At 34.8% G+C, this 13,510-nt stretch overlaps 1 protein-coding gene across 16 annotated transcripts in view; it reads left to right on the top strand.

Moving 5' to 3' along the window:
* Nucleotides 1-13,510, top strand: part of LOC113227790 (pancreatic triacylglycerol lipase-like) — a 51,938-nt gene that overhangs the window by 21,853 nt on the left and 16,575 nt on the right. For 4 of the 16 annotated variants that reach the window (XM_026460795.1, XM_026460798.1, XM_026460801.1 and 1 more), the window contains exons 9-12: nt 2,030-2,166; nt 3,059-3,067; nt 10,794-10,802; nt 11,863-11,871. In XM_026460795.1, the coding sequence (XP_026316580.1) occupies nt 2,030-2,166; nt 3,059-3,067; nt 10,794-10,802; nt 11,863-11,871 (164 nt within the window). Of the gene's footprint in view, nt 1-2,029; nt 2,167-3,058; nt 3,068-4,419; nt 5,165-6,761; nt 6,771-10,793; nt 10,803-11,862; nt 11,872-13,510 lie in introns of those variants that run through there. The other 12 variants (XM_026460792.1, XM_026460794.1, XM_026460800.1 and 9 more) reach the window with 6 other exon arrangements.

Consider the following 13,510-nt stretch of genomic DNA (forward strand, 5'->3'; position numbering starts at 1 on the left):
TCGAAAAGTCATATTACAAAATTGAAAAGTACATGTTAGATAAAGATGTATGGAAAAACGACACGGCTCCCGAATCCACACAAATTAGATTCAAAGTGTATTCCATAGCATTTAAGTTTATTTGAAAAGAGTATTCCCTAGAGTTTCTTGCTCGTTCTTCTCAGGGAGGTCAGCGCAGTGAACGAGCTGTAGCTTAAATGTGACATTTTCAAGTGTAAATTTATTTTACCTATGGAATAAAGATTCTTTGACTTTCAACTCTTTCCATTGTCACGACAGTCTGTCGTCGCAACGTTCTATGTGTGAACGACTTCATTTAAATATACAAGCCGCAAATGCATGACTATCTGTCGTCACAACATAATGTGCACAATCTATGTGCTTGTTGCATATATTTGTTATTGGTTTATAACGACTTTTTGCCGTAGCGCCATTTGTGAGAAATGTATGAGAAATTTATTATACAAACTAATGGAACAATTTCACAAAAATAATTTAATGGGTATCATGGTGGTCATGCATCGATTTTCATTTTTTTTCTACATTCATTTACGGAATAATTGCTCCTTATAATGAAATTGAGGCGCTATTTGTAAAAATGAGTCTTCATGCGTGAGCAGCCACACTTGGTCGTGAAATATATTCTTCAAAATTATATGGGACCACTACTGAGGTACACTTTTTCTAACAAAAACAGAATTATCAAAATCGGTTCACAAAGATACGACGCAAGGTCATAGAAAAATTCGTGAGGTCCGCTGGTTCGTTCCGTGGCTTAGTTGGATAGTGTCTGGCACGGTGTGCTAGAAGACGTCGGTTCGAATCCGGCCGGAATTTTATCTGAGTGATCTTTGTATTAATAATTATAACAAACTAGTGAAGTAAATTCACATAAAATAATTGAATATCAATTCAATAAAAATTTAAATACAATGAATAGCGACAACTCTAGCCGGGGCTGGTAGCTGTAAAGGTATCTAACTGGGTGACGAAATATTATAGATTTCTCATAGATGGCGCTACGGCTGAAGAGTCGTTGAAAAACCAAATACAAAGATACGCGCAGACACATAGAAAAATTCGTGAGGTCCACTGGTTATTCCGTGGCTTAGTTGGTATAGCATCTGGTACGGTATGCTAGAAGACGTCGGTTCGAATCCGGATCTTTGTGTTAATAATTACTAAGAAAGTATATTTTATTTTTAAAAGTCATATGTTTAAATATCGTGCAATGAATTTCTAGGCGCACCTCTCCCATTCCCATCGTACCATTTCGATTTAAATAAATTTGACCGATCAGCGTCTTTCGTAGTTAACTGTACTTCAGTTACATAAACATAAAAAGATTTTGCTTTGGGGTAATGCCGCCGATATTAATAGAATCTTTGTCCTGCAGAAACGTGTGGTTAGGGCAATTTACAATCTGGGGCCCAGAGTACCTTTGAAAGATAAGTTTAAAAAGATTAACATTCTGACACTAATGTCACTGTACATTTACGAAAATTTTTTTTATGTTAAGAACAATAGTATTTTTTTTATGAAAATAGTGACAGACATAACATTAACACGAGGAATAGAAATAAAGTAGCTTTTCTTGATAGTCGTCTTCACAAAGTCAAAAAATCATTTAAGGGGCAATGTATACGCTTCTATAACAAGATTCCGGTTGATGTACAAAATTTGCCATTCACGAGGTTTAAAACTATAGAGAAACGAAAGTTTTGTACTAAAGATTTATACAGCTTCTGTGTACTTGGATGGCAAAAATCCGTGGTAGTGACCCATTTAGCTCTTTCAGGTAGTCTCGATCTAAGATGTTTAAATTAAATATACCTAGTAATAGTAAATGTATTCAAATGCATATTTAGAAAGAGCAACCCCTAGCGTTTCTTGCCCATTCTTCTCAGGGGAATCGGCCTTACGAATGAGCAATGGAGTTTAATCAGTATAACGATTTCAAGTGTAATTTGACTGAAGATTGTTTGATTTTGACTTTGACTGCCAATTCTCAAACGTTCCTCATTTCCAGCTTCATGGGCCACGCTTCCATGCCTGGCACTACGGGCCTTTACTTCCTGCAAACGGCGGACAACCCACCCTTCGGGCTAGGCGAGGCTGGCATCCGTTACAAGAACAAGGACGGCATAATCAAGAACCTCGCCAACGGTGGGAAATCCGCTTTTACCAAAATCTTTGGATAGGTTTATGTTCTGGAAAGGGTTGTAAAAATTCGCGCGAGTAAATTTCTCTTTCCACAGCAGCTTGCAGCGAAATGAAATTGGTGTCAGTAGATATCACTTCTGCTGTCCCGACTTTCTTCGTCCCATAAATGGAATATTCTCTTCATGAAACTAAGCTGAAAATTTTGATCAATTTTATTAATTTTTGTGGACAAAAAAATATACTATGTCAAAATTGTTTTTACAACAAAAAACATTTAATGGTTCCTAAGACAGTTTCCTTGTATCTTCTATAGTTTCGGATTTCCCCATACTGTATCTCCGTACAGAGTACTAAAAAAACGGACCTCGAAAGTTCGTGGAATTAATCATAATTTATTCGGTGACCTTTAGTCCAAGTGCCAGAAGCTCAGCTAAGAATGAGACAAAAAATATCGCATATCAAAAACTCTACAGGTTATGTTTCACGCGACCTCCTTATACAAAGGATTAATGAAACGTAGATTAAAATTGTTTAACTTTAACATGAATTCTTCTATGTAGAGAATTTAGACGTAAAAAAATTTGATGACTGTGGAAAGTACTCGTGCGAATTTAAAGTTACGTAATGCTTTATATCCTTATACTCATAAATGAACGACATAATATTTAAGTTAACTGAAAGTTTAGTACAGATAAACTTTGTTCTGTGATTTATAAAAAACCGTTAACATGGCGGTGATAGGGCTACTGACAGAAAATGGAGATTCGACCCTAATTGTATCACTGTAAATTATATTTGTTGACGACTTATTAATGTGAATTATTAATGTGTTGTTTGTGATTCTACTTGAATTTATACAAATTGTTTTTTTATTATTTTAATTTATAAATTACAGGAATGACTGGTACGTATAAAGATAATGATAGTATTGCATTTATTACTCGTAGTAATTAATTAATATTAGTCAAGAGCATATCAAGCTTGACACTTAAGGTGCCTACAGATTTGCTACTCGATTTTGTAATGATCGACACTTGTGATCAGACACAATCGAGTAAATGCGTAAGCAACAGACTATCATCGACATTGCATTTTTTGTCGATCAACACTGTAGAATTTTTATAAAGCGTAGGTGCCTACAAATTTGTTTGATTTTAACCCTGATATTTGTCTATCGACAACAGGCGCAAATAAGGATCGATACAATCGAGCAAATCTATTAACTGACAGCGCCAATAACGGTCATCCAAAATCTAATAAATCTGTAGATATCTTACGTAGGCCATACAAGTTACGGTTTAGCGGAAAGGTCTACCTGTGCAGGTACACTAAACTGCACAGATGTGTTCCAAAACAAGTTCCGGTTTACCTGCATAGGTAGACCTCTCCGGTAGCCCGTAGCGTGTATGGCTTACATGAAGAACATTCAACGCCAAGTCCAAAGTATCAATTTGACATGCCCTTGATTGTACCAAGGATGCCAAGTTCAAGTTATGCGATGACGACTCTGATGAAATGAAAATATAATTTGCCAAAATATTTGCCATATAATAAAGATAATTTCCTAGAAGATACCAGTTAATCTAGACAGTACCAAGGTAGCAGTGCAATGCACTGAAATGTGTAAACATATAATGTCGATGGCCCAATGGCTTGCACCGTGGGCGCTGAATAAGGCCCCGGGTTCAATTCCCGATAGGATCAATTTATATTGGTTCTGCTGGTCTGAGTGTTCTGGATAGTGTCCAAAGCGAATTCTGCTGCTATGGTACTCATAAGTATAGTCATTTCCTAGTTTGGGACCAGGTAGGCAATAGGAGTGGTTATACGGCACATTTATTATTGTTTTAAGCCATAAATCAGAATTCGTTGTACAAAAAGCCAGCAAGTATTTTCAATGTGGTGGCTGGCGAATGTTATTCGAGTTTACTGTATCACACAACTGGACCTGTCTGTTCTGTTCATTTTGTCATAAATTCTATTGATGTAGATGACACGTACAATATATTTTTATGCAATAAAGAAATTGAGTGCAAAAAGTCATTGCTTGCGTTTTTGTTTTGGAAATTTTTCGCGCTGTTTTTACGCTCTACTCGCGCTGACGGCACTTTTACATCACTAAGTCCGTTCGTGAAAAAGTCGTCGGTGTACCGGACAAGGGGTATTTGACCTTAACTCAACTCTTGAGTGATAGTTCCAAAAGTGTTCAACAATTTTATTTAACTTTATTTGTTTACTTAAAATTAAAAATTACAGGACAGACTGGTACGTATCAGGAAAATGATTATAGTGATAAACCAATATCTAGAAGCGGTAGTAAGTGGCTTAAGAAGATGCTCGTGTCGAGACAAGGTAATGAGGCGCTTAAAAAGATTGGTCAGAAAATTGAAAAAGTCATTCAGAAGGCAATTCGGATAGCAAAGTACATTTTAAATGACGATTGTGAATTAGCCGACAAAAAAGATATAGTTGATATGTGGGAAAAGACCAACAAGCACGTATTGGAGCAAGTGTCACAAAAACTGGATATCACCGAACAGGATTTACTTGAAAATGCAGAAAAGCAGCAATCAATAGATGATGATGTATCATTAAAATACAATATTCCCGATTCAACTGACGATATCGAACTTAACAATGAAAAAACAAACTAGAAATGATAATTTATTCTAAATAAAATATCACTAGAAATTCGAAAAGTGCCTTATTCACTTAGCAGATCTGAATTTAATGAAAACTACAACTTACCAGATAAGAATGATGAGTTGACTAACACCACATAGAAAAGATTATTTATATAAATATAAATAAAGAAACCTGGAAAATCCTACCTGAAAATGAAAAATCAAGAAATAGAACTGAAAAAAACAGAGATAATAAATGAACTCGAATCTAAAACCTACAACAAATAAATTGTAACCGAAAATGGAGGAAAGAAATTACAAAAATAGTTCAACATGATTAAATAACTATGTCTAACAAACAAAAACACGTGTGCCTATTGTGAAATGCAATTTTTCTTGGCAATGAACATTTAAAACTTTTACCAGCGAAACTACATTATTGTTCGTTATTTTATGCAATGTTTTTTGCTATAATGCTTTTATTGTCTGCTAGAATATATATTTTTTAATAAGGTTTCATTCCGCGAGTGGGTATAAGCATTCGACGACTTTTGCACTCTATTTTTGGTCTCTCAGTAAAGTTCAAGTTTATCTACCATTTTGTTTAATTATCAAAAAAGTGTATTTTCATTAATAAATAATTTTCACGAGAGTCTGCACAATTAAAATCATTTTAATGCCTCTTTCCAACAAATAACACTATCCGAAGATATAGAATTAAAAAAAAATTGTCAAAATATTAAAAACTGATATAAAAAATAATCTACAATCGCGGGAGTTATTTGTATAGATATTATAACAAACACATATGGTTCAGCGCTACGAGATTATAAAATGTAGCATTTTTAAAAAGACAATTTTAAAAAGGGAGTATCGTTTGGTAAGCTGAAATTCTCCATTGAAGAACTTTTCTATGTCATAGTACTTAAGGCTATCGTTAGACATAGAAAAATGATATATATAAACTATAATATAAAACTATATTTTACAAGAAATACAACTTTACCCCGATAAAGTGCAACAGCATTCCAATTACATTTCATAGAAACTGAAAATACAGTTTATGGAGGCAGTTAATATACAAATGAGTGCAATCCTGGTGTTATTGGGGGTTGAACATGAGAACTAAATCAATCCTCATTATCAACTTGGATGCATGGTGCTCATTCACGCTATAGCGGTGTCATCAGTGCCATTCTTCAAATCTTTTAATCCCGTGCTATATTACTTATGTGGGGTGCAATAATGTACAGTTGTTATTTTACTGAATTTTATTAGTTGTAAATCAAAAACTAATAAACTTCTGGTATCAATCATAGATTACCTACTGACAAATCTTACATCTTTATCGTCTTCTAACCGGATTGCACCGAGCAATCGTTATTCTATTTTAATCTAAAAATGGAGATCTTTATTGTGTGACATGATTTAAAGATATTCCGTGGATTTAAATGGAATGTGAATTCTTAATCTTGGGCCACATCCGCAAAATGGCAACTTTTGAGGAGTAAGGTTTAGGTATAGATTCTACGAATTCGTTTCGTTTTTTATGTTCAAATAGAGTTAAAAATTTTCATATATACGTAATTCATGTCAAGTAATTCGCATTATTGTCATGATTTAAAAAAAAAAACAGTGTGTATTAGTGGAATCTCACAATTTGTGCTATCAAAATTTTTTCGGTGTCCTCTTGTCGTGTTGCTAGAAAAAAATCACATACATCAAAAACCTTACACTTCCTGTGCGGTGTAACTAAACGTTTTGTACAGATGTCAGCACAATCTTTAATCTGAGACTTATAATAAACCGTTAATGTGACGGTGATAGACGTGTTCACAAAAAATGGAAATTCGACCCTAATTTTAATCTCTGTTAATTATATATTTGTTGACGACTTATTAATGTCTGTTGAAATAATGATAAACGATTCTACTTGAACTTATACAAATGTTTATTTTAATTTATAAATTACAGGAATGACTGGTACGTATAAAGATAATGATAATAATGCATTTATTACACGTAGTAATTAATTAATATTAGTCAAGAGAATTTGAAGCTTTTCACTTAAGACTTAACTTGAAATGTGTGGCCGGTTGCGATAAAGGTGCCTATATATTTGACTACTCGATTTTTCAATGATCGACACTTGTGATCAGACACAATCGAGTAAATGTGTAAGCAACAGACGATCAATCGACAACACATTTTTTGGCGATGTCTGGCCAAAATTCGAGTTTACTGTATCAACACATAACTGTGCCTATGTGTTTTATTCATTTTGTCACAAATTCTATCGACATACATGACACGTACAACACATTTTTTAATTTTAGTCATGTTTTAACATGGCTGCCATACAAATTTTTTTGTCGGTTGATAAAAATTTGCTGTAATTCGACTGAAAATCGTGGTTCTCTATGATTATTTAATAATAATTTGCGGTCAAAATTTATTGTTTGCCTTTCAATTACAATTTGCTTTTTCAACACTTACTTACTTTAACTGCCTCCGTGGCCGGACTGCCACGCAGAGGTCTCAGGTTCGATTCCCGGGCCGGGAGAAATATTTGTATGGCCTACATTTATTTCTCTCGTGAGTTTGGGTGTGATTTGTGGTTGTCTATGAGTGTGTCAATGGCACCTGCGACACAGGGTTTCCCTAGTGCGGGGCTATGTTGAGTGTGTGCGTTATAAAAAAAAACAGGATCTCACAATTGTCCAAAATGTATGGCTCACTCCCCGATGTAGTGGGAAAGAGATACTTTGTTAGCGTTTTTGTACCTCAACCGTCTCTCTGTTAGATTCTTTTTTTTTGGAAGCTATACCAAAGAGAAGTTTTTAGGGAAAAAAGTACCAGACAATCACACCAAATTTCTTTTCTCAAGTTAGGGAATATTCTGTACCAGAATAACGATATTTCTGAGGGCAATACCCAGAAGACCCAGACCAGAACCAACTTCGAAATGTTCGTTTCTTAAATTGACCCAAATCGGGAGTCGAACCCGAAACCTCATCACCGAGCACTAACCGCTGTGCCACCAAAGAGCATAAGCACATCCCGTAATCTAAGCCCGACCACGCGCCTCAAACCGAGCCTGGGGGTCTACTCTCGATGTCCGTCCGACATCCGTCCGAAACAATTACTGCCAAATAAGCAATACTTGACCAAATGCAAAGACGCGTGATGCGAAACTTGTCTTTTAATTTTGTGGAATATTACTTACTCGACAGTAATTGTTTCGGACGGATGTCGGACGGACATCGAAAGTAGCCCCCCTGACTCGACCTTAGGTGGGGTACAGGTCTCGTATTTTATGCAATAAAGAAATTGAGTGCAAAAAGTCATTGCTTGCTTTTTTATTACTCCCGCGGTTTTTACTCTCTACTCGCGCTGACAGCACTTTTACATCACTAAGTCCGTTTGTGAAACAAGTCGTCGGTCTACCAGACAAGTGGTATTTGACCTTAACTAAATATACATTTATTAAATCATAAAATAGTTGACGATTTATAAAAGTAACAGTTCCAAAAGTGTACAACAATTTTATTTAACTTCAATATTTGTTTACTTAAGCTGAAACAAACTGATACGTATCAGGGAAACGATTCTAGTGATAGACCAGTGTCTAGAAGCGATGAGAAGTGGTTTACCAAAAAGCCACCAAAAATGAGGCACTTGACTAGGTTGCTCAAAGAATTGAAGACAATCGTAAAAAAAGCAATAAAGATAGCCACTGCCAAAGGTGCAAGAGTATCCCAACTACACATTTAAAAAAAACTTTGTAACGTATATTGCCATGATCTGCAGAAAAAGGTATGAAGTGACCGCAAAAAACACGGTTTTGAGTTTTGTCACAAGCGCCCTTTCAATTAACAATGGCAGTACATTTCATAGAAACTATAGTTTGTGTCACATTCGAGCGAGAATCCAACCAAGTAGAGCTCCTTGTGAAAGAGTTCATCCAGGGAAGCACTGCCACCTTACCTATTTCTGTCGCCAAGCAGTAATGTCAGCATTACTGCGTTCCGGTTTCGAAAGGTAAGAGCGCTGGTGAAATTACAGGCACTTGGGACTTGTCAATCTCAGGGGTAACAGGCGTAGTGGCAATGCCCCTAAGATCTTTGCGATTTAAAGCTCTGAATGGCACCACAACTGTTGTGGATAGGCATGTCGATAACCACCAGGCGCACGTTGTTCGTACCGTCACTTATTATAATAAAAAAATCCCGTGCTACATTATATTGATTATAAACCTAATTAACCATCGTTGTGGTGTGCAATACTGTACAAATTGTCATAACTTTTAGTTCGCATACTGGCATCGCGTAGCCCGCTCATTATCCACCAGGGTTAACCTTTTTCTAGTCATGGAACTCCTCAAAATTTCTCTCTCACTCGCTCGTCTCTCGGGTGCGAAAATTCAAGAAGATCACATGCATAATACCTATTTAACCACTACATATTGTATAGCAATTTTTATGTAAAGCCTTTTTTATAGGTTTTTGTAGGTAAAGTAAGCTCGCCATAAACCCCAGCGGCCATTACACGTCCCCTTAGGGGTCCGTGGACCACAGGTTTTGAAACCCTGTTCTGTTTTACACCTATGAAGTATATCATTATCAATTGTAAATCAAACTAGTAAACTTCCTCGACAGTTACCACTCGTACTTATCAATCATAGATTACTGACAAGTCTTGCATCTTCGAGCCGGATTCTTATTCTACAATTAGTTTTTTTTTTTTATCTAAAAACGTGACATGAGTCAAAGATTTCCATCAGACTTTAATAGAACATGAATTCTTAATCTTGGTGTAATAAGGCCACATCCACAAAGCGGCAACGAAATTTGGCGAAATGTGGGCAAATCGCTGAAAGCGATCTCATCCAGACAACCTTTGAGGCATAAGAGAACTGAACAGAGAGGTAGACGTAGTGTGCCAGTGATAAAAATTTAAATGCATTATTAAAAAGTTACATTATCGTACAGAATATATTGAAATAATAAATGACCATAATATTATATACCTACATTTATATTTATTTACATATGTAAATATACTTAAATAAACTAATATAAAAGCACGTTTTTTAAAAAAGCATGTGAAAAAAGATGCTTTTTGAACGCCCACATAAAATACAATAAATTTAAATTTGACTTACTATATACTTATACATTACGAACATACTAATTTTATGTGCTGATATCATTGACTTTTATAAGTCAATGGCTGATATACAACAGTTTCTCGAATATTAACTTCTACACAACGGTTATATCATTAATGGTGCTATCAATGTTATTAATTTATATTATCACGTCGATACTTTAGGAAACAAAGTGCGCATTTCCGCGTAGCCAATTCTATCAAAAATGCGTTATTAACGCAGACTTCGAAATTTTCGTCCTTTCTCGACGAGTCCAGACCAAGTTTTTTTTAATTTTGAAAAATTGGCAGCTATACTTAAAAATAAAACCATTGAACTAAATTTTAGTTACCCTTTCTTCCTCGAAATACCGATTGACTGAGAATTCTCGGGTACTAGCATCAGCTAGCAATGACACAAAAAATAAAACTAGATCAAAAACTTTATCTCGCATGCGACTTCAAAACATTACTTTCTCCAAACTATCATCAAGTGGTCTGAGTGTATCAACACAGAGGTATATAATACTGGACAGCGAATTCTATTGTCTATAGATGATAAGACGTAACAATTTCCAACTCATGCGAATTTAAAGTTTTGTATGTGCTGTATTTTTATAGTCATTAACGAAAGACGAAGTCAATAAAAGTTTTGGTAACATATTAGCACCGTATCCTCAAATTTGTTATATAAAAAAATATTAAGACCGCGGTGCTAGTTACAAAGAAAGTAGGAAATAGTAAAAACGTAAATTTCATTTTTACTAATAATAACTTACTGTCAATGACTATAGTGACTGTTTAAAAACGGGTGTCTTTTGCTTTGTTTATTTTATTATTTCAATTTATAAATTACAGAAATAAGTGGTACGTATAAAGCGACCTTAACTAGACATGGTTGCGAAGACGATTCCGATTAAAATGAAAATAATTATTTCCCATAACTTTTAGCAGATCACATTTTGTTCAAAGTTAATATTTAAATCATTATAAAAGTAACTTCATATCCCAACGTGACAGTAATACACAAAAAATTGTAAAAGTTAAATAATTTTTTATACTTTTTAAACGTTCCATAAATCCATTAGATTTAGTTGTACAATTTATCCAGCAAGTGTTTTATTACTGACTGACCGTTTAAGTCGATTGAATCAACACATAACTGCACCTGTGTTCTGTGCCACAAATCCTGTTGACGTAGATGGCACGTATAATGTTTTACGCAATATAGTAAAAAAGTGTAAAATGTTTTTGTTTGCTTTTTGGCTGACAGCTAGTTCTAACAACTAAAGGTGGTTTTTCCACCGGCGAGGCGAGACGAGGATTGAAATTTGTATGACAAAATTTCAATTCTCTCTTAGCGTATCTTCGTTGAAAATGGTCTGGATTGACGAGGATGGGCGAGGTGAAAATTGAAATATTTGTTGATGTAACATTGAATCGTATTGCTGCCTCTATAGAATATATTATACTCTGTAATGGAAACGCGATTTTTCGCGCGAGCTCCCTCGATCTCACGAGTCCCGGCACAGTCTTGCGCGAGCTCACGCGAGAACGCGATGGCTGTTAATATCAATCGCGAGATTGTGGGGTACGTACGATTAAAAATTAAAAAAATTATGGCTTCATCTGATTCTTCTTCTGTTAACATCACAACATATTTAATAATAATAATTCACGGGACATGTTACTTCAGCCGCGTATTAATTGGCTTCTCGCCTCTCCTCGTGTCGCCTCGCCGGTGGAAAACCACCTTAAGTTCGTTCGTGACAGACAATCGTCATTCTACCAGCCAAGTGACATCTGCTTATGTAAATATGCAGACTTCTTTTAATCGTAATTGTTGACGATTTACGAATAAATGTAAAAGTTACAAAAGTGTTAATAAATTTTATTATACTTTTAAGTTTGGAATTAAATATTTCAGGACAGACTGGTACGTATCAAGGAAATAATAATAGTGATAAATCTAGACACGATAATGAAATATTGAGACAGTTTGGTCCCAAACTTAAAAAAGTTATTAAAAATATAATACAAAAAATCAAGTCCGTGTTTAACGACGTTTGTGAAGATATCGAGAGTGGACATGTGTTAAACACACATCATGAAGGCAAGGATTACGATTTCCTTGAGAAATATGAAAAAAACCATAAAGAAAGTTTGGAACACAAGCCAGACTACGAAAATGATAACTCAGTTGACACCAAAGATTTTCAGAACCCAGACAATGAATCTAATTCACTTGAAACTAAAGACGATCCAGATTCATTACCCAGTGAAATCGATGTGCATGTTGATGGAGATGATCCGATCACTGAAGATTACGGTTATAAAAATGATCCTGAGCTCGATCCGGAAATGAAAAAACTTAAAAATAACAACGTCAAAATTAAAAAACTCAAAAATAAAAAACTTACTAATAAAAAACTTACAAATAAGAAACTTACAAATAAAAAACTTACAAATAATCTGAACATGAAAAAAGCAATAATGGCGAAAACATTTTAATTTACTTTCGTTTTAACTACTCGTAATTCTTCTGATAAGTGAGAAATTCACCATTTGCCATTTGTGGAAATTTGATTTGAATACTTTTTCTGTGCATCGTGAACAATGCAGGTTACAAAGCAGTCATAATTATCAAATTATATTAATAGGAATTATAAATTTTGTATGCTTTCCAAAATTAAACGTTACATGACCTTTGGTACTTATCGTAACACCCACCGTACTGTCACCATAGCTTGAAGTTTTAAAATCGCCCGCTCACGCGATGCGCTCCTACTACCGCAAAATGGCGGCTATTTGGTTTCGCAAATTAGAAAAGCATTCAGTTTAAATACAAGTTTTTATAAATAAAAATTATTATTCTGCATTGCTAAATAAATACCCTCCGTACTACCAACAAAAACATCTCAAATAAAATGCAGTAATACACCGCAAATCCTGCACTTAAAAAGCACTAATGAAATTTTTGGTGTACTTGGATAAATATGATAATATTCCGTTTGAGTGGTTCTAACGTTTACCATGAAATTACTCCTTAAAATATAGTTTATAAACATTTACATTCATTGTAAACTTAAAAAACGCTACTTACGGTGTGTTTTCAATAAATAAACACCGAAGTCACCAGCCCAAACAATAACACACACGATTGTCGTGGCGTATTTTTGAATTTGTTTATTTTTTTAAATGACAGACCCAGGCATTAAAAACTTTATGGTTTGCTAGAGTAGTTACCGAAATAGCAATTAATATTAGTTCTTTTACCTGTTATAACTTCGATATCCGATAAACCGGTATAAAATCATCACCGGCACCTCTAGGTGTGGTATGCGTTTACGGCTGCATGTATCGCGTGAGCGGTTAGGGAGGCTCAACCCTTTTGTCATCACCGAAGGAATAGTACTCTATCTAGGGGTTGAAAATATGAAATTCGTCGGATTTCGATAACTCCGGTTTGATGTACAAGTTTGATAAAATGTTTTAATTCTCTATTAGATCTTGATGTTATTATCTTTAATGTCATGGTAACTGAAAGGCATAGCATTAAATTTAACTTATTATTT

This window comes from Hyposmocoma kahamanoa, unplaced genomic scaffold (genome assembly GCF_003589595.1).
Source record: "Hyposmocoma kahamanoa isolate Upper Pololo Valley unplaced genomic scaffold, ASM358959v1 215, whole genome shotgun sequence".
Lineage (NCBI taxonomy): Eukaryota > Metazoa > Arthropoda > Insecta > Lepidoptera > Cosmopterigidae > Hyposmocoma > Hyposmocoma kahamanoa.